Source organism: Nomascus leucogenys, chromosome 20, assembly GCF_006542625.1.
Source record: "Nomascus leucogenys isolate Asia chromosome 20, Asia_NLE_v1, whole genome shotgun sequence".
In the NCBI taxonomy this organism is placed as follows: domain Eukaryota; kingdom Metazoa; phylum Chordata; class Mammalia; order Primates; family Hylobatidae; genus Nomascus; species Nomascus leucogenys.
The window spans coordinates 78031247-78052493 of NC_044400.1; the positions used below are offsets into that span (position 1 = coordinate 78031247).

Sequence of the window (21247 nt, forward strand, 5' to 3'; positions counted from 1 at the left end):
TTAAAATGCAGCATGCCTCAGAATCTTTCCCAACACACAGCTTTTGTTTGATTTCCTATGAAACTGGAGACTTTGACATTCAGGTGCCTGACTTGAAGCTTCATGAGGGCTAGTGCCATGTGAGGTCACGGCTGTGTACCCCATACAGTGTAGATGTTCAGATGCTTGAATCCAGCAAGGAATGAGTCCGTGTTTTCAGTTTTTGGTAAGTGGAAGTAATTTTAGAATTGTAATGAAACCATGTTAAGCCACGGTAAACAATGTTAAGACGTGCGACCATATACATCCAGGTGTACAGAAACTGCCCCACCCAACTGATTCTTGGTGCACGTCCTTCTCATAGCCTGTGTATTTTGAGGAAATGATGTATTTCTTTCTACTTTTTAGAGGACTTTCTGGCTAAGAGAATAATTGCTTGCCGCATAATTTCACCAGTAACACGCCTCTTGACAGCTAGTTTCCCTGAAATTCATTTAGCAATTTCTCACCACCTCATGACAAACATGAAATCTTAGGTTAACGCTACCTTTCTTTGTCCTATCTTCTCAATGAGATTATCTTCCCTTCAGGGGCAGTCCTGAGAGCCTTGTCTGTAATATTTCCTTAATGATCTATAATCATCTTAAATGATTGTGTTTTTTGATTTTGCACAGAGCGAAGTACCCACACATTATTTCAGAAGCACCAACCTGTTTGGCTCTCCTGAGTTCTTCCGGCTGGGCGTTTGGAATGTGGGTCACCAGGTGTCACTGAGCTCTTGTGGTTGCAGTGCATGGGTGAATCGGTGACCCAGTGGTGTGGAGGCTGCTCTTAGATTTCCAGGGCATGGAAAAACTATTTACATAACAATTTGCAGTGGCAGCTTCCCAGTGGCCATGATAATAATCAGTTAAAATTTATAGTGTCCAGAAGAGAGAAAACATGCCTTTTACCCAGGAGACGGGAGACCTGAGGCAATGTTTGAGGGCCTCCTCAAAGGGGCTGCTTTGGTAATGAGATCCTTTATTATTTCCCCACCAACGAGGGAAGTGCGCAGTCATATCATAAAGCAATGGTCTCAACTTTGGAACTCTAAGACCCCTTTAGGCTGGGCACAGTGGCTCATGCCTGTGATCTCAGCACTTTGGGAGGCTGAAGCGGGTGGATCACCTGAGGTCAGGAGTTCAAGACCAGCCTGGTCAACATGGTGAAACCCCATCTCTACTAAAAATACAAAAAATTAGCCAGCCGTGGTGGTGGGTGCCTCTAGTCCCAGCTGCTTGAGAGGCTTAGGCAGGAGAATCGCTTGAACCGAGGAGGTGGAAGTTGCAGTGAGCCAAGATTGTGCCATTGCACTCCAGCCTGGGCGACAGAGCGAGACTCCATCTCCAAAAAGACCCCTTTAGTCAGCGGCTTTTCATTCTGAATAGCAGGAAAGATTTTTGGCAAATTGTCCTCGAAATTGGCTTTTAAAAGAGTTTCGTGACAAAACAACTTTCTTGCTTTCCGAAGGACTTCATCCTGTCTGAAAGGACCTGGAGTCATCCCTGGTTTCTTTGTCCTAGGAATATGAAGACAAGGCTGGAAGACCTAGCAAGCCACCCTCTCCAAAGCAGAATGTGAGGAAGAATCTTGACTTTGAGCCACTTTCCACCACCGCACTCATCCTCGAGGACAGACCAGCGTGAGTTTAAGAAGACTCTCTTTACAGTGTTTGCTTTAGGAAATAAGTACAACTTGCTAAGCACCTTTTCGTTAGAGAAAAACTAGGGTCAGAAAAGGGAAGAAGAGTAAGCCAGAATCACTTCTTATTCCCTATATTAACATGTGTTCTGTAATGATATTAAATGACCAATTTGGAAAACTGTCCTGTAGCATAGAAGTTTTGACCAGGATTTTCCGTTCAGTTAATTTTTCTTTTTACTTTAGCATTTAAAAATAAGTTGTCAGCTGAATGCAGTGGCTCATGCCTGTAATCCCAGCACTTTGGGAGGCCGAGGCGGTGGATCACTTGAGGTCCAGAGTTCGAGACCAGCCTGGCCAATATGGTGAAACCCTGTCTCTACTAAAAATACAAAATACTAAAAATACAAAAAATAGGTGTGGTGGTGGGCGCCATAATCCCAGTTACTTGGGAGGCTGAGTCAGGAGAATCACTTGAACCTGGGAGGCAGAGGTTGCAGTGAGCCAAGATCACACCATTGCACTCCAGCCTGGGCAACAAGAGCAAAACTCAGTCTCAAAAAACAAAAAGAAGCAGTGTGTCTTCTGCTGTTTTCTTGTCCTTGAAAATTGTATGTTGGGGAGAGAAATGGAGGACTGGACAGTTAGAGGCCATCAGGAAAAGACTCTGCCCTTTGAAGACCAGTCGTTTTCATGCTCTGAAAGGTGAACTGGCGGACTCTCCTGCAGCAAGTGATGGTCGTTTAAAATGTCCCAGTGAATGTGGGTCCTGTTGTGTGAGGGACACAGGCAGCCAGACACTCCTGCTCTACCTTTACCCTAGTGCCAGTACAGTCACAAGCACGCTTCTGAAAGAGAGCACGAATTGTATTTTTTTAAATGGATTTTGAAGGTATACCAAGATGCTTAGAACTAAGGTGCACATCTGTGTATATGTCAAAAAACAAATGAACCATGTAGCTAGTATGAAATCTGTTCACTTTAAAAATCTGGTTAGGAAATGTCTTCATACATACATGTAACAAATGCTGTTAGGGCGCCCTGCTTCAAGAATTAAGTGTTGACAGTTATTAGTGTATTGCAGTCAAATCAAAGTTTCTTTGGAGTGTGGGGAGAAAATATACCAAAAGATTAAGTGTTTATCACTGTTGCAGTTGTGGATAATTGTTATGTTCTTCCTGCTAATCTTTATCATTCATTTTTTTTTCTTTTTTCTTTTTTTTTTTTTTTGAGATGGAGTCTCACTCTGTTGCCCAGGCTGGAGTGCAGTGGCGCGATCTTGGCTTACTGCAACCTCTGCCTCCTGGCTTCAAGCGATTCTCCTGCCTCAGCCTCCTGAGCAGCTGGGGCTACAGGCACATGCCACCACACCCGGCTGCTTTTTGTATTTTTCAGTAGAGACAGGGTTTCAATGTGTTAGTCAGGATGGTCTTGATTTCCTCACCTCGTGATCCTCCTGCCTCGGCCTCCCAAAGTGCTGGGATTGCAGGCGTGAGCCACCGTGCCCAGCCCATTCATTTGTTTTTATTTAATTAATCAATTTACTTATTTTTTGAGTTGGAGTCTCGCTCTGTCACCCAGGCTGGAGTGCAGTGGCGCGATCTCGGCTCACTGCAAGCTCCGCCTCCCAGGTTCATGCCATTCTCCTGCCTCAGTCTCCCGATTAGCTGGGACTGCAGGCGCCCGCTACCATGCCCGGCTAATTTTTTGTATTTTTTATTAGAGACAGGGTTTCACCGTATTAGCCAGGATGGTCTTGATCTCCTGACCTCGTGATCCGCCGCCTCGGCCTCCCAAAGTGCTGGGATTATAGGCGTGAGCCACATTCATTTGTTTTATAGTGAACTTGTTTTTGTTTTTGTAAGAAAGTATTATAAAAGTTTGTGAAAGAACTGTGTAATCTTAAAAAAATGAGTTTTTAGTGTTTGAGCTTTATATTTTTTAGGAAATTATGCTTCAGGTTTTTTTCTCAAAGACTTTTATGTGGTATTTATAATGGTGAAAACTCATTTATTTCCTGTCAAGAAATCTCCCAGCAAAACCAGCTGAAGAAGCTCAGAAGCACAGACAACAGTATGAAGAAATGGTGGTTCAGGCCAAAAAGCGAGGTATGGGGTTCACACTTGCTGGGTTAGATCAGGCAGCACAGGATTTGTGTCTTTCTGCTTATTTTCTTTTTACCATTTGGAGTCATAGAACCTGAACTTCAGTCCTTGAAATTTGTAGTCTTCCAGTAAAAACAAAAAAAATGCATACGGAAGTCCCCGACAAGTGAAAACGGGGCTGCAGGGTGGCGTGGGCGGACTGCAGGGACTCGGGGGGACATTGAGGCAGGCAGAGGGGAGAAGCGGTGAGACTGCAGGGTTTGCTGGGAGCCTCCCAAGGAGGCCTCTCCCATCCCAGAAGCCCCCAGGGCTGTCCCGGGCGGGCTGTAAAGCCCCAGGCTTTGGAGCAGGGTGCCTGTGTCTCTTGCGGAAGGCTACTATCCATTCCTGGTAGCTTTATTCAAGAGAAAAGCACTTTGAGCTGACGTGAGGAAAGTGACTGTGTAAGATAGAAATACTAGACTACAGAAAGTTTCAGCCATCAATGACACGTACATTTCTTTCCCTCTCTGGGTTGTTTTTTATATTTCCAAGAAGATATTTTGATAAAATTCCTTGCAACACTTAAACTCTTTTTCTAGGAGATTTTAAAAATATATAACATGGATGTGAGGGCGATTTGGCTGTCATATCTGTCACTCCATTGATCACCAGGGTTGATGCGGCTGATCTACTGGCTAGCCCGGTGTCCCCTTCCCCACTAGCACTCCATGTGTGTCCCTCCTGAAGCTGTGTGTTTGGTCAAAGAGAATGACCATCCCTGATAGAGGGCCGGTCTTCAGTCAGGGTGTATGAGTAGCTGCACTCCCCTGCTAGAGCCTCCAGGCGGCTCCATTCATAGGAGAATGTAGAGTCGTCAAGCTTCCAAGAGTCCAGACACATCCAAATGAGGCACTGCATGTGGCAGCCTGCCTTTCTAAAAATAAAAATAAAAAAGGCCAGGCATGGTGGCTCACGCCTGTAATCGCAGCACTTTGGGAGGTCGAGGCAGGTGGATCACCTGAGATCGGGAGTTCGAGACCAGCCTGACCAACATGGAGAAACCCTGTCTGTACTAAAAATAAAAAATTAGCCAGGTGTGGTGGCATATGCCTGTAGTCCCAGCTACTTGGGAGACTGAGGCAGGAGAATTGCTTGAACCCAGGAGGTGGAGGTTGCAGTGAGCCGAGATCGTGCCACTGCACTCCAGCCTGGGTGACAGAGCGAGACTCCATCTCAAAAAAAAAAAAAAAAATACATATATATATATATATAAAACAATGTGGTATATATGTACAGTGGAATATTATTTGGCCTTAAAAAGGAAGGAAATTCTGGCACATGCGGCCACATGAAGGAATCTTGAAGATACCCTAAGTGAAGCCAGTCAATCAAAACAGGACAAATAATGTATGGTCCACTTCTGTGAGGTCCCTAGAGCAGTCAAACTCAGAGACAAAAAGTAGAATGGTGGGTGCCAGGGGTTGGGGAGACAGGGAGTGGGAAGTTAGTATTTAAGGGGGACAGTTTGATTTGGGAAAATGAGAAAGCTCCGGTGATGGATGGTGGTGTGGTTGTGTAGTATGAATGTTCTTAATGCCACTGAACTGTATACTTAAAATGGTAAATTTGTCCACACACAAAAAAAAGTATATGTAAACTAAATGCATGGTATTTCTCAGAGCTGCTATTTGTAGATTAAGAGTAATGCTCAAGGCTGGGCGTGGTGGCTCACACCTGTAATCTCAGCACTTTGAGAGGCCAAGGCAGGTGGTCAGGAGTTTGAGACCAGCCTGGCCAACATGGTAACACCCTGTCTCTACTAAAAATACAAAAATTAGCTGGGCCTGATGGTGGGCACCTGTAGTCCCAGCTACTCAGGAGGCTGAGGCAGGAGAATTGCTTGAACCCGGGAGGCGGAGGTTTCAGTGAGCCAAGATTGTGTCACTGCACCCCACCCTGGGTGACAGAGCAAAACTCCGTCTAAAAAAAAAAAAAAAGTAATGCTCGAGCTGTTAGAAGTCAGCATGGAGCCTGCATTTGGAAGGGGATAGGGCTGGGGGCACAGGAGGGGCTTCCAGTGTTCCAGGAACGTTCGGTTGTTTTGATCAGGATGGTAGTTCCAGGGATTTTTCTGTTTTGTGGTAACTGAATCGTATTCTTCTTTGTGTGCTTTCCTGTCTAGATGTTATACTCTGCAAGCTTACTAAAGGGCGGGTAATGCCTGGGCCTTCTGGAGTCCATCGGGTGCGAAGTGAGCACCGGAGCTGATGCTCGCTCTGCTTCAGGGTGGTTTTCCTGGGGTGTGTGCAGTGTGACAGGAAAATCACCTTGCCTGGAAATGGTCCGTATCAGTTAGTAGATTGTTGTTTTTCTAAATTGTGATTTCTAGAGCTGAAAGAAGCCCAGCGGAGGAAGAAGCAGCTGGAAGAAAGATGCAGAGTCGAGGAAAGCATTGGAAACGCTGTGCTCACCTGGAATAATGAGATCTTACCTAACTGGGAAACAATGTAAGATGTGGCTCTGGGTGTGGCTGAACTGCAGAGCATTTCTTTCTAGAATCTGTGGGCCACAGCTGTAGTCATCATAGCCAGCAGTGACACCCTGGATGCAGCGAGTTGAAGTTGCATCATCTTCCTTCCCTCTACCCTGGCTCAGCCTGCGCCATCCCTTGCTTGGAGACTGTGATAGCCCCTTCCCCTCCCTTCCAGTTCACCTTCTTCTCATCTCCTGAGCCAGCTTCTAAAGCATGAGTCGGTGTCCCCTCCCTTACCTAGAATTTCAGTAACTTCCTGTGACTGTCAGTACATAGTTTGAACCCTTAGCAGGCAACACCCTTAGTGAGGTGGCCTGCCTTCCTCGGCAGCCTCACCCTCGGACCCCTCTCCTCCACTTGGACAGAGCCCTCTCCCTTGGGAGCCCCCCATAGGTGTTGCTGCTTTTAAACCTGGGGCCTCGCATGTTCCAGGCCCTGTGTCTGGAGTGCTCTTGTCCTGTACCTCCTCAGCCAGCAAACTCCTGTGTGCTCTCCAAAGCTCAGGGAAGACTTTGCTGCCCTCCCCCTGGCTCTGGGGCCCTGTGGTTCTGTGTGCACACAGCTGTCTGTTCAGGCCTCTGTCTTCCTGTCTTTGAGGATAGTGTCCAGTGTCCAGTAGAGTGCACCCAGCAGAGTCTGGCGGCTGCTGCCCTCTTTACATCTGAGGGGCAGCTGTGGGTCTTGTTTTTATTCTCGTGTTCGGGAAGGTGGGGGCCAGTGTGCGGGCAGAAGTCCCAGGGCTGCGGGCAGAAGTCCCAGGGCTGCGCACAGAGGCATTCGGGGAGCTTGGATGCCAGCTTCCCTTCTGCTCTCGTCCCACATGTCAGCACTGCAGGGGTCACGCGGCTCTGCTCAGGGTCTCCACTAGGAAAATATGCTCAGAGCATGCTTTTTAAGGCAGTGTCCTCAAAAGCCTTGATGCTGTCAGGAAACACTTTATACTTGTTCTCCCATGGGATCTAGTAACAAGAACAGAGGTTCTCAGAATGCTTGCTGCTCTCACCGAGGGAGACCACTGTGGTCCGTCCTACAGGGCCCTGGGTTGGATGTGGTCTGAATGCATTGCATGCAGACCCGCAGCAGCTCCCGTTGACTGCACACGGATGCTGCCTGGCACTATTCTGGGTGCTTTTGCACTTTATCTCACTTCATCCTCACAGTAGCCCTTGGGTGTAGGTTTCATCATCTTGACTTTGGAGAGGATGGTGTAGGTTCAGAGAGGAGAAATCATTTGTCCAGATTCTGCAGGTAAGGATGGAGTTAGGATGCAGCCTGCTTTCTGCAGCCTCAAGCCTGTGCTCCCCATGATGTTGCGTTCAGAGGCACCACGGGGGCCTGGTTTGCCCAGGCTGTTGGCAGTGTGTGTTCCTTGTCCCAGCAGAGCTGAAGGACTCTGTACAGTCCAGAATGTTCTGAGTCAGCAGTTCTTCTCCGCAGTTAGAGCTTGCCAGCTCACATCTGGGCGCTGAGCCTGTATTGGCAGCGTGACGGCCGTCTGCTGACTCTGCTGGGGTCTGCTTCTGACTCCAGTGCTGCCGCAGTGCTGCCTGGCACTCCTCACCCACTCCCAGCTATGTGTTGTTCCTGTAGGAGGCCAGGCCATTGCTTTTTCCTGTGTTTTCTGCTCGGAAAGTCCTCCCCATCCTTCATGTGCTCAGGTCATTCAGAACTTGCCTCCAGAGTGTGCCTGGGCCTCCGGTTCGTGGTGCCCCACACTATGCTGTGCTCTTCATACCTGCCACAGCAATTGCCAGCGGAAGGGGATTGTTGATTTGATCTTTACAGAGCCCTGGACTCTAAGCTTCCTGAGGGCAGGGGCTGTGCCTGATGCAACGGTGCATCCCAGCTCTTGGTGGTTCGGGGCCAGGCACGCAGGTAGACAAATGTCTTTGTGTAGAACAAACTCAAACTCCTGCTTCCATTTTTGTCCAGGTGGTGCTCTAGAAAAGTTCGAGATTTATGGTGGCAGGGAATTCCTCCAAGTGTGAGAGGCAAAGTCTGGAGCTTAGCCATTGGCAACGAGTTAAATATCACCCACGGTGAGTGACCTGCGTGATCCTGGGGAGTCCACCTCCAGGCCCTATGGCTTTTTCTCTCCCTTTTGCCCTGTTGGAAAGAATGGCAGCCATTGCCACGAATCTATGTCTTTTGAGAGACCAGGAGACTGTGTCCTTCAGGAGAGAGGGGCAGTTGGGAGGCCTGGGTTTAGTGCTGTGCACTCCGGTTACCTGACAGCTCAGCGCAGGAGCTCTTGAATAGAGGGGGCTTGGAAGACAGGGCTTAAAGCATCTGGGAGGTGCCTGAGCTTCGCAGATCAAAGTCCTAGGAAGGCAAGGCTTGCCTGGGGTGTGAGTGTGGAAGGGGCAGGTGGTTCTTGCTGTGAGGGTGTTTATCGTACTGGGGTGTCTATTGGTATTTTATGGGATTTTTTTTCAGGCAGCCTTGGAGGGGACAACATACTGTGCTGGGACTCGGGTCCTTGGGGCTCTGGGAGTTTGTCGGCTGGGTGAGAACCATGCTCACCGATCTCTTGCTGTGTTGCATCTGCTCAGTTTGCATGTACACGTCCTCCCTCAGGCTGAATTCACTTCCCCAGGTGTCCTGAGCACTCTGCAGCGCGTCCAGAGTGAAATAGGTGCCAGGACCCCACAGACTTCAAATTAAGTGATTAATACTGGCAGCCATTCTTTTCACTTCTGCCTCCCTGCCTGCGATCTGAGCGGTGGAAAGACGGGGCTGCCTTCCTGCTCTTTCTGGGGCCTAGGACCTGCTGGGGAGTTGATGATGTGGTTTTTATGCTCAGGAAGGCCTTGAGTTTAAACAGTTGATTTGTATCTTCGCTCTCTAGTTGGGGGTTGTTGTTCTTATCTTGACAGCCTATCTTAGCCTCATCCCAGGCAGGGTCTCCCCTCGCAGAGCGTCAGCCAGCTGGCTGGTGACTGGCTTCTGTGCGGTGCGGTCCTACAGAGGAACGTGGGGGCCCGGAACTCCCTCTTTTGGCTAAATCCATACCTACCAAAATTTTAACATCTCTCTGTGAGAAGATGAATAACGTTTAACTTGTGGAAGTGGTTTTTTAAAAGCATCCTCAGAAGTTGAGGTTTGGAGAAATTACTGAGCATTTATTTCTAAACTCTTGTCTCTGCAGATTGGATGGAATGCACAGTACTTTTTGTGTTTAATTTTTGCTTCTCACTGATACCTGGGTGGATTTTATTTAAATTAAAACCTATGGACCATATTGTTTTGGATTGGGCTAAACCGCTGATGAGTTAGTTACATGTTTAGACATGAGTCTTAGACATTTGTCCAAACCTTGGTATTGGCTCGATTTGTGTCCCATTGTGTTTGTCTTGTATTGTGAGCCGGGCAGTGTTGGTGGCCCCCACTAGCGCTGGTGCTCGGGAAGCTGGGCCCTCACTTGCTGTGCTCTCTACCTTTTCACCCTCACCCAGCCTGGGTCTCTGCATGTGGCAGGCCCTTAAGAAACACCTGCTGTGTGAATGAACGCCGCCTTATTGGGTCCTGCTTAATCTCGGTTTTACTACATCTCCAAGCCAGTGTAAGAACACAAACTCAGTTGCTGAGTACCAAGCATCATATTAGGTTCTTTACTTACAGATCTTATTTGATATTGACAGTGCGACCTTGACCTCATTTTCCTCTAGAGAAGGCTCAGCATCCTGGAAAGGCTAGTACTGTGCCCAGGTCTCTGGCTCGTGTGTGGCTGCCCAGGACTCTGATCCTAGCCCAGGCTAATCCTAAAGCCCGTGTTCTGACTTGCAGAGCCCTAAGGTTTTGCTCTTGTGGTTGTACAATTGGAAACTTAGTGAAAATCGACCTAATAGTACTATTAAAACTTCACTTTTAGGGCCCCAGTCAATCTTGTACTTTGGCATTGGAGCAGGGGGTCTGGGAGGAAGATGTGGTAGCTGTCCAGCCTCCAGCATTCCCCAGACACACACCAATAAAGCCATGGGGGAGACTTAAAACCCTTTGATACTTTGACCCATTGAACCCCGAGGCTGGCAGCCTCTGTGACTGAACTGTCAAATGCCTCACTTGGGAAGTGATTCCCTAGTGGCAATGGCCACACAGTGGTTTTCATCCACCTCCTGCCACAATGACCAAAGCTTGGCCTGCCTCCTGGAGGCCAACAGCAGGTGGAAGTGCCAACAGATGCATGAGGCACCAGCTCAGAGCAGCGTGAGATTGTCCTGGGAGCACGCGTGCTGAGTTACTGCTTTGGACACTGATACTATAATAGCGAAACTAAATTTTGGATTACATTTTAATAAAATAGTGTGCACTGCCCAGAAGGCAGATGTGCTCTGCTGTATTTTCCAAAAGTAATGATGGGAAAAATAAAGTGCTAAAAATTCCATGGGTAGCTGCAATTAAAGTCTCAGTGATAGACAAGTGATTGTGTGTAATCTGAGACATCTGGGAGCTGATCAGGACCATCAGAGCCAGAGGAGTGGTGGCTGCAGCGGCTGGTGCTTGTCATCCCAGCACTTTGGGAGGTTGTGGCGGGGGGAATCACCTGAGGTCAGGAGTTTGAGACCAGCCTGGCCAACACGGCCAAATCCCATCTCTACTAAAAAAAAAAAAAAAAAAAAAAATTCACTGGGCGCGGTGGCGTGCACCTGTAATCCCACCTATTCAGGAGGCTGAGGCAAGAAAATCGCTTGAATCCGGGAGGCAGAGGTTGCAGTCAGCCAAGATCGTGCCACTGCACTCCAGCCTGGGCGACAGAGCAAGACTCCATATTGGAAAAAAAAAGAAAAAGCCAGATGACCAGAAGCACCTGAGACGGGGCTGTGTCGGGGAACAGGGCGCTGAGAAGGAGCCCTGTGGGTTCAGCCTTCACACTTGTCCTTGAAAGAAGAATGGGGCATGGATATACCCGTGGAGGTCTGTGTATGCTAGTGAAGTCATATTGTTTAACTATTACTAAACCACCCGAAGAGAGCTGCCACAAAAATAAGTTCTAAATATGGAGATTTGGAGGCCGTCATGATCCTTCTCTGCCAGCAAGAGTCCTGTTTTTTGAAGCTTCTGTGTATTCCTGGGATCTCCCCCCACCCCTGCTCCACTGCCAGGCAGCAAGACTAGGCCTGTGCCAGGTGGGGGCAATTGCATCATGTCCTTACTTGAAACCCGAAGATTCTCTGCTGGTCCTTCCTTCCCTCCCTCTGTCAGTGAGGCATTCCTTGATTGGGTTGCTCTGTGTCAATTCCAGTGCTGTGTGTTTTGGATACAGAGGGAGTGAGAGAGTTCACCATCTTGCCCCAGGGATCTCACCGTCTGGGAGAGGCAGTAGACAAGTCACAAAGACCAAAACAAGGCAGTTTTGTGGGTGGGCTGTATCATAGAAGTAAATAGTGGTGATGTGTGTAATCTTTCTTTGTTTAAGGCTGTGTCTTTAAACAATAAAATTACTTTCAGGCAAAGTTGGGGGGAATTGTTTAAGTAGCCTGCTAAGTGTGCATTAAGTCTATTATAGTTGAACTTAAGTATTTGGAGGAAATAGTACTGTGTTCTGTGGCGGTTTTGACGAAAAATACATGTGCACATAACACTTACCCAGAGGCTTTTCTTCCAGAGCTGTTTGACATCTGTCTTGCCCGAGCCAAGGAGAGGTGGCGGTCCCTTAGCACGGGAGGCTCTGAAGTGGAGAATGAAGGTAGAGTGTCTTCTAAAACCAGCAGGCCGCTGCAGTCAATTATGTTTGTCATTCTTCATTACATAGTGAAGAAAGTTGACTTAACTACAGTAGAGATTGATGTGGATTCATAAAAAGCTCCATGAGAAAAGGGTTTGTTTTTTTTTTTTAAGCAAAAATTAAAGGTAAAAAGCTTTTATAAGAAATTGGCCGGCTGTGGTGGCTCATGCCTGTAATCCCAGCACTTTGGGAGGCTGAGGTAGATGGATCACCTGAGGTCAGGAGTTCAAGACCAGCCTGGCCAACGTGGCAAAACCCTGTCTGTACTAAAAATACAAAAACTAGGCCAGGTGCAGGGGCTCACGCCTGTCATCCCAGCACTTTGGGAGGCTGAGGTGGGTGGATCATGAGGTCAGGAGTTCGAGACCAGCCTGGTTAACATGGCGAGACCCCGTCTCTACTAAAAATACGAAAATTAGCCAGGCGTGGTGATGGGTGCCTGTAATCCTAGCTACTCGGGAGGCTGAGGCAGGAGAATCACTTGAACCCGGGAGGTGGAGGTGGCAGTGAGCTAAGACCGCGCCACTGCATTCCAGCCTGGGTGACAGAGTGAGACTCTGTCTCAAGAAAAAACAAAAATTAGCTGGGCGTGGTGATGTGCACCTGTAATCCCAGCTACTCGGGAGGCTGAGGCAGGAGAATTGCTTGAACCCTGGAGGTAGAGGTTGCAGTGAGCCAAGATCTCACCACTGTACTGCAGCCTGGGTGACAGAGCAAGACTCCCTCTAACAAAAGAAAGAAAGAAATAGAACATCCCAGTTCCTGAGAGGTGTTTGTGTCCTGACATGCTGGAGGGCTGGTCATAACCAGTGTCATTCCCTTTAAAGTTGTTCACGTGACTTCCAGTAGCCTGGTGTCTGGGAGTAGTTGAATACTGGCTTACAGAGGAGCTCAGAATTACAGCGACAAGAACACTGCATGTTTGCTAGATTAGGCCTTTAGAATTCTCCATAACACACAAGAATGATTACTTCTGTTGGTTAAGAAGTACATAATTTTACCGATCATTTTTACAGTCTTTGTGGTATTAGAATTCTAAAAAGTATAAAACAAATTATTTATGATTACTTGTTAGAGATATTATACACTGGCTGGGCACAGTGGCTCGTGCCTGTAATCCTAGCACTTTGGGAGGCTGAGGTAGGCAGATAAGGCCAGGAGTTTAAAGCCAGCCTGGGCAACAAAGACCCTGTCGATACAAAAAGATAAAAGAAAAAAGAAATATTACACGAGTATAATACCGCAATAGTTTCTACATCTAGTGAGTTTACACTGAAGATGTTTGAGATCGAGCAGTGATACGTGTGTGTGTGTGTGTGTTTATGCTTGGAGTTTCTTTGTGTTTATTCTGCTACTTGTCTTTGCTTTCCACTGATTGTTATTGGTGAGAGGCAAAATGTTAGATTTTGATTTCAGACTCTAGAAAATATCTAATGATAATCTAGAATTAGCTGGTGCCATAAGATATTTTGTTCTCTAAGAAACCCTACAATCTGTTAAATACTCTGAAGCTGCACTCTGAGTCAAGATGTGATTAGGTCAGTGTGCTTCTGAAGAACTTTTTTCTGTGTTTCGTTCTTATAAAACTTCAAAGGCTCATAATTGTCCTACATTCGTGCCCTTGAGGAATGTAATGATGTTTGGCATCTTTTGACAGATGCTGGTTTTTCAGCCGCAGACAGAGAAGCCAGTCTGGAGCTTATTAAACTGGACATTTCTAGAACATTTCCTAATCTCTGCATTTTCCAGCAAGTAAGTGGTGGTGACTTGTTGCTTTCAAGTATGTTTTGTCTAAAATTCATAGATGCCGAACTGCATATATTTGTTGTCAAGTTTGAAAGGTACTTAGGTTTTTGGGGGTGTTAGGAGGTAGGGTGGATGTTACTGTTAAATACATTTAAACTGTTTAAAGTGTAACTGATCCTTTCCAACAAATATTTACTATGTCCATACTTGTGCTCCAAAAGACGATTCTGTCTTCCTCTTGAGATACATGTCTCAGGACCCCTGTAGGTCTGGTCTGAGAGGGTCCCCATGGGTGGCTGTGTCTGCTGGTGCTTTCCTGGACACTCCCCTGCTCTCAGGACTGTGTGTAGCAGTCTGCGCTCAGCAAGGCCATGGCGATGTGATGGGCTTCGGCTCAGATGAGCCCAGTGCAGTGAGCCTGTGTGAGAAAGGGAAATCCCTGGCAGCCTGGGTGGGTGGCCAAGTCGGGGTGGCAGGTGTCTGAGCAGGTGGACCAGGAGAGCAGTGCAGCTGAGGGACAGAAGCCGGCTGTGGGAGATAGGACAGGCTCCTTGGGTGGCAGGAGAAGCAGAGTGGAGCCTCCTCCTGGGCATCTTGATCTGGAGGTCTTTTGACCCCTTTCTTACCTATAACGGGTTTTGTGGGGCGGCGGCGGTGCGGGGGGTGGGGGGGGCAGTTGTTCTTGCAGAATACCTCTGCACCTGTCCCTCGTCTGTTCTCACTGCCTTTACTCAGTCAGGTTCTCATCTTTGTGGATTTCCACGTGGGTCTTCAGAAATTTTTTCAGAAGAGGAAAGAGGGAATCTACAAAGCTACCAGCAGCCTTGATCCTGGTGTCTGGTGCATGAGCCCAGTGAGCACCCCACTGCCTTGCAGTAGGCAGTTGACTTAGCTGGGAGCCTGTTTCCTGGAACCCCACTTCTCCCACAGGGCAGATTTCAGCTTCTCTGCCCTTTTCCCCCAGTTCGTCTCCATAGGCCTCAGTGCACTCCATGCTTGCAGCCCCTGCATTGCTCTCTTGGAGCTGCTCCTGTTTCTTGCCCTTGGAGGGGAAAGGCTTTCTTCCCCCTGCCCAAAAGGCCCTTCCCCACCCTCCACCCACAGTTCATGTGCCCCCTCACCAGGCTCTCAGAGGGATCCAGGAGATGCAGCTTTCTAGAAAGGAGTTTCACCTTTGATTTCAAACAAATTTGGGCTTTAATCACAGATTGCCTTCTCACTAGCTTTGGGCAAATCCATCTTTTTGAGCCTTAGTTTGTTCATCTGTAACAGGGTGATCATACCAGCCTAACAGGGCCATTGGCAGTACTTGGCAGATAACAATGCTTGTTGTTATTAAATCTCTTTGAAAGTAATTTGAAACTAAAAGACAACTAAATCCAACCAGAGGTCAAAGGGCCATATTCTACCAGGTGGCGGCAGAAGTGTGTGATGAAAGAGGTGGTAGGAGGAGGCCAAAGAAGTTTCTTTCCAGGTCTTTCAATCCAATGTAGAGATCTCTCAGCCCTGGTAGAAAGTAGCTTAGTAACCTTTCTAATGAGCAGAGATCGAGTGTACTAAAAAGAAAGCAAAGAACAGTTGAGGGGGAGAATGGGGAACTGAGATGTCCAAAAGCAGTTAAGGTCATTTATTATTTTTTCTTTTTTGAGACAGAGTTTTGCTCTTGTCGCCCAGGCTGGAGTGGAATGGCATGATCTCGGCTCACCGCAACCTCCGTCTCTCGGGTTCAAGCGATTCTCTTGCCTCAGCCTCCCGAGTAGCTGGGATTACAGGCGCCCACCACCATGCCCGTCTAATTTTTGTATTTTGGGGAGAGACGGGATTTCACCATGTTGGCCAGGCTGGTCTCGAACTCCTGACCTCATGATCAGCCCACCTTGGCCTCCCAAAGTGCTGGGAATACAGGTGTGAGCCACTGCGCCCAGCCGCATCATTTTCATTTAAGAAATGACATTTAGCACCAAAGTGAGATGGAAGGATCAAAATTACAATGGTAGAAAACCTTTGAAGTTAAAAACATTTAGCTTTAAGATAAGTTCTGTGTAATGCTCTTGTTTTCTTGTTTAGCCTTGGCCTGGATAAAACTTTGTTACAGTCATACTAGTCCTTAGACTGGCATTTGGTGCCACTGCAGACTGTCACCCCCACCCCAACCCTGGATGTTGTCATTTTTACCCTCTCATTGCTATTTTTCCTTTTGTCCCTCTGTGATTTGGAACTGTCTTTTCTTTTACTTAGCTCTTTTCACATGCTAGAATATGATGGTCTGGGCCATGGCATTCTTTTGTAAGCCACCTGTGGTCACCTGTGGAGTGACTTCTTATCTCTCACCATGTGTGAATTCTATTCCTTGTGTTAAATGTAGGTACCTGGTAGACATAGACAGTAAGTGTTTGGGACTGAACCTGTCCTTTTGTAGTATCTTCTCACATGCTAACTTCAGCGTGAGGCATCTCTGCACTTTCTTCTATGCTCCATTGGGAAAATAATTCCAACAATTGAATTTTTGGAAGCAGTTATAAGAGCAAATGGAAATGTTAGAGGGGTGGAAGAGCTGGGAGAATGTTTAAACAAAATGGTAGCTACCAGGACTTAGAAGAGTGTGTTTCCTGAACTTGCCATTCAGAAAACTAACAGAAACAAGGAGAGTGATAAGCCTGGGAAGAGAGGCAGAAAGGATAGTCAGGATGTGGGGCACAGCGGGAGATGGCCTGAGTGACACTGAGCAGTCACCTGCTTTGAAGAGCCCCCGGATACCTGGCTCTCCTGGTGGGCTTTGAAAGGGAACACAGTTATACAGCGGGAGCCAAATAAAGGATATTTATCCGGGGTGGTGCTCCTGCCTGGCCCTCCAGCTTCTTTTCAGAGCAGTTCCATAGCGTGAGCTGCAGACTTCCCTAGCTGTGAATGGGTAATTTGTTAAATTCCATATGCATATAGAGCTGCTGGCATCATGCTTGGCGTATTTCATAATGCTGAAAATAGCAGGAGTGGCAGCGGCAGCAGTAGTAGCATCAGATGTTCTTCTGAGCACTAACAGTACTCATGCATGTGTTGTTTTTGCTGTGTTGATCCTTTTAGGGTGGTCCATATCATGACATGTTGCACAGTATTTTGGGCGCTTATACTTGTTACCGGCCAGATGTGGGTTATGTAAGTGAAGTTTCTCAGTATTTTATAATGTTATCTAAAAAGAAAGTCAGATATTGTCCAGCACGTGTTAGCTGCAAATGTCATGCCAGTGCCTTCGTTTTTGCTGAGGAGTATGAAGAGTCTCGTGGTAAGTGAGTTGACTCAGTTTCCTCTTAAAGAAATAGCTGTCATGGCTGCTCTGGGGCATTAATCACATTTTAATCGAATGCAATTTTCATTTTTGGCATGTGACTTTTTTCCAACATTAAATCAAAGAAGTCTTAACCACGTTAAAAGCAGCAACCATTAAAAAGCACTGCTGATACTTCTGTGGCTTCGCGGATGTGTGTGCGCATGCATGGTTTGATATTAAGCTTATTGAGATAGATACACATGTCTACAGCACCGGGACACTGGACATAGGAAAGAGCAGTATTTCAGATGCCGTGAGCTTAAGAGGGCTGGTTTAGGGTTTTCCGTCTGGGGGGCGGGAGCAGGGGTGGGGACTGAAGGAGAGCAGGCCAGGTGGCTGGGGTGGCAGAGTGGTGGTTCTGAGTGAGGGCAGTTCAGCGTTGGGTGGCTGGTGGAGTGGGGCGGCTCTGGGGACCCTTCTAGCGTGAGGGTGGTAGGTTTGTCTTTGCTAAAATGAACGCACTACGGTGACCCTGTGGCCACTGTGATTTTAACGTGCCTTTCTCTCCTCTCTCAGGTCCAGGGCATGTCCTTCATAGCGGCAGTGTTGATCTTGAACTTAGATACTGCAGATGCCTTTATTGCTTTTTCTAACCTTTTGAATAAACCCTGTCAAATGGCGTTTTTCAGAGTGGACCATGGCCTTGTGAGTATCCTCTGTGTTCGAGCCCTGGGTACTGTGTCTTTAAATGTCAAGAGTTGCTTACTCGTCTGTGTTTTCAGTGGAAAAAAAGAATACATTTTCTCTCTGTGAAGAGATGTTTAGAGTAAGCAGCACTGTAAGGTGGAGGATGATTTTGAGCAGTGTATTGCCTGGAAGCTTAAAAAGACATGGTTAGTAGCCATATGTCTGGGTTTCTTAATATGTTCTCTCAGAAAGACATTACCTGTATTTTTGAAAATGTATTCTTTTAATGTAGGAAGAAGTGTGGCTCTGGCTTAAACACACACACTTGGTGTCAAAGTCACAGCTTGATGGCAGTGCCCATGTTTGGGCCTGTTAGGTAGAACATGTCGTAATTGAGCTGTGTTGCTGCTCATTGTCACCCTGCTTTGTGAAGTGTGCCCACGCTCGGGAGAAAGGAGACACACTGAAGACCATACTTCTTTATTTTTTAAAAGGCAGCCATTTGTTTAGTGGACTGCTCTAGTCTTTATGACACTGCATAAGTGGGAGGCGGTGACAGTGGGGGGTGGTGACTGACAGTGGGGGGTAGGGTTTACATGCCTCCCAGATAAGCCCTCTGCGCGGTTCGGGTGAGGAGATAAGGCTCAGAGTGAAGGGACTTGTTCAAGGCATGCATCTGGTAAGTGGAGGAGCTGAGATTTGAATCCGTTCTGGTTCCTAAGGCTTTGTTCTTTCTGTAGCGTAGAAGTCACCAATTTAACAAGCCCATCGGGGTTGTTTTTTTTTTTTCTGACAGAGTCTTGCTCTCTCACCCAGACTGGAGTGCAATGGTGTGATCTCAGCTCACTACCGCCTCTGCTTCCTGGGTTCAAGCGATTATCATGTCTCAGCCTCCCTAGTAGCTGGGATTACAGGTGTCTGCCACCATGCCCGGCTAATTTTTTGTATTTTTAGTAGAGATGGGGTTTTGCCATGTTGGCCAGGCTGGTCTTGAACTCCTGACCTCAAGTGATCCACCTGCCTCGGCCTCTCAAAGTGCTGGGATTACAGGCGTGAGCCACTGCACCCGGCCATCATTGTCTTGATTTGCTGATAATTATTACCAGTACTTCAAGACTAAAATGATCTAATACTTTAAATCATCTAGGGAGTATTTCTTCCTTCATATCTTAAGGTTTACTGAGTATGTCTTGCTCAGATAGTACTTACATAAAGTATTTAAAAGCTGTTGGTTGGCCGGGCATGGTGGCTCACGCCTGTAATCCCAGCACTTTGGGAGGCGGAGGAGGGCGGATCACGAGGTCAGGAGATCAAGACCATCCTGGCTAACACGGTGAAACCCCGTCTCTACTAAAAATATAAAATAATTAGCTGGGCGTGGTGGCGGGCACCTGTAGTCCCAGCTAGTCGGGAGGCTGAGGCAGGAGAATGGCGTGAACCTGGGAGGCAGAGCTTGCAGTGAGCCGAGATTGTGCCACTGCACTCTAGTCTGGGCAACAGAGCGAGACTCCATCTCAAAAAAAAAAAAAAAAAAAAAGTTGTTGGTAAATTTGGTAGCTGTTACTGGGACTGTAAATTGGTAGAGTCCTTTTGGAAGACAACTTGGTATTAAGTATCAATAGCTGTAAATAGCATTGGTGTGCAGTTCTGCTCATACGAATCACTTCTAAGAAAGTCATAAATGTGGACAAAGCATTATGCACAAAGATAGTCATTACACACTTATTTACAATTGTAAATGTGAGAATAGCTGAAAATGGGGTTAGGAGAATGCAGAATGGTAAATTAAAATTTGATAAGTGATCAGTAGTGATGCTTGCAAAGAGCTGCGTTGTGAGAAAGTGTTCAAGATGTTAATTCAGTGTATGTAAGATAAAACATAAACTATAGTGACTATTGTATTTAACGATAAAAGGAAATATGCCACAGAATTACTAGTGTTTATAGATTTTTGAATGATGGATTAGTAGTGTTTATATGTTTCCTAAGTTATCTACAGTGAGTGTTTACAGGTATGACTTCCATAATCAGGTAAAAACTTACCTTTCCAAGAAAAGTAATGGTCAGAAACGGAAAATAAATCTCGAGGAAGCGTTCTTACTCTTGAAATAACTCATTGGCACAGTATATACTGGCCTTACGTTGCTGTGATATTAATTTCTGGAAATAATTCCTGCATGTAAATTTAATTTTATCTTTTTATAAATAAATAAATGATTCCCATCTAAATTTCTGCTGATTTTGAAGATAAGACCCCAGCTTTCTCTTTGGAAATGTGATAGAAATTGTGCTTAGGAATCGTAGCTTGTGTTTTTAAAGAGAAACCATAGAGTCATAATGTTGAGTGGGGTCTTCATGACAGCAGCAGGTTTTCTCCCCGGCAGCCCCATTTAACTTAGGACTGTGTGACTCTGCTGGGGGATGTCTTGTGCGCTGGAGGATGCTAAGCAGCTTCCCAGCCTCCACGTCCCCGTGCCAGCAGCACCTGCCTCCGGTTGTGATGACCAGAAGTATCTTCACATTGACCAATGTTCCCTTAAGGGCAAAATCACTCCCTTTTGGGAGCCACTGTCTACAGTAGAGCCCCTCCTTCGGATGCGCAGACACCAGAGTTGTGATCTGCCCCCAGGCGCCCAGCTGGCGAGCACTGGAGCAGAACTGGGCCACCATCAGACGGGTGCTGCCCCCAGTCTGGCTGGAGTTCTTTCTGTTGTCAGCACTGCTTCCCAGCTCTGTACGTTTTGTTTCCTTAAAAAACTGTCAACCGTTGGAAAGCAAGTTCCATAAACTACGGGCTGTAACACCCTCCTTTCCTCCTTTCCCTCTAGTGTTGCCCCCTCGTGGCATTCAAAGGTGTGCCTCTGTCAGCTGGAGAGGTGCTGCCCTTCACTCAGACATGAGTCGTGTAGCCCCTTGGAAGTGCTAGGGGTTGGACGAGGCATGCCTGCTTTTCCAGATACCATTTTTTTTTTTTTTTTTTTTTGAGACGGAGTCTCGCTGTGTCCCCCAGGCTGGAGTGCAGTGGCGCAATCTCGGCTCACTGCAAGCTCCACCTCCCGGGTTCATGCCATTCTCCTGCCTCAGCCTCCCGAGTAGCTGGGACTACAGGTGCCTGCCACCACGCCTGGCTAATTTTTCGTTTTCGTATTTTTAGTAGAGATGGGGTTTCACCATGTTAGCCAGGATGGTCTCGATCTCCTGACCTCGTGATCCACCCGCCTTGGCCTCCCAAAGTGCTGGGATTACAGGCGTGAGCCACCACACCCAGCCTCCAGATACTTTTACACATTCATACGTTCCTGGTTTTTAGGAAAGAGTGAGTCTGTACAGGCTCCACCTTTGCAGCGGGACAGGCACAAATTCATTCCCAGCTTCACCGTGTACGAAGCCTGTGCCCTTATTTGGCAAGTTCCATAACTGCTTTGGGTTTCAGTTCCCTTTTCTATGAATTGAAGAAGATGAGGTGTAGCTATCGATGTCACTGTGAAGATTAGAAATAGTGCTTGTTTATAATTTGTATAGTACCTACAATAAGTTGCCAT

The 21247-nt window shown here is 47.1% G+C and overlaps 1 protein-coding gene across 4 annotated transcripts in view; it reads left to right on the forward strand.

Annotated features, from left to right (window-relative positions):
• The window catches only part of TBC1D14 (TBC1 domain family member 14), a 117111-nt gene that overhangs the window by 79816 nt on the left and 16048 nt on the right, over positions 1-21247 (forward strand). For 2 of the 4 annotated variants that reach the window (XM_003278523.4, XM_030801466.1), the window contains 8 exons: positions 1545-1663; positions 3688-3770; positions 6139-6256; positions 8215-8321; positions 11888-11968; positions 13665-13759; positions 16835-16906; positions 17595-17723. In XM_003278523.4, the coding sequence (XP_003278571.1) occupies positions 1545-1663; positions 3688-3770; positions 6139-6256; positions 8215-8321; positions 11888-11968; positions 13665-13759; positions 16835-16906; positions 17595-17723 (804 nt within the window). Of the gene's footprint in view, positions 1-130; positions 206-1544; positions 1664-2226; positions 2368-3687; positions 3771-6138; positions 6257-8214; positions 8322-11887; positions 11969-13664; positions 13760-16834; positions 16907-17594; positions 17724-21247 lie in introns of those variants that run through there. The other 2 variants (XM_030801465.1, XM_030801467.1) reach the window with 2 other exon arrangements.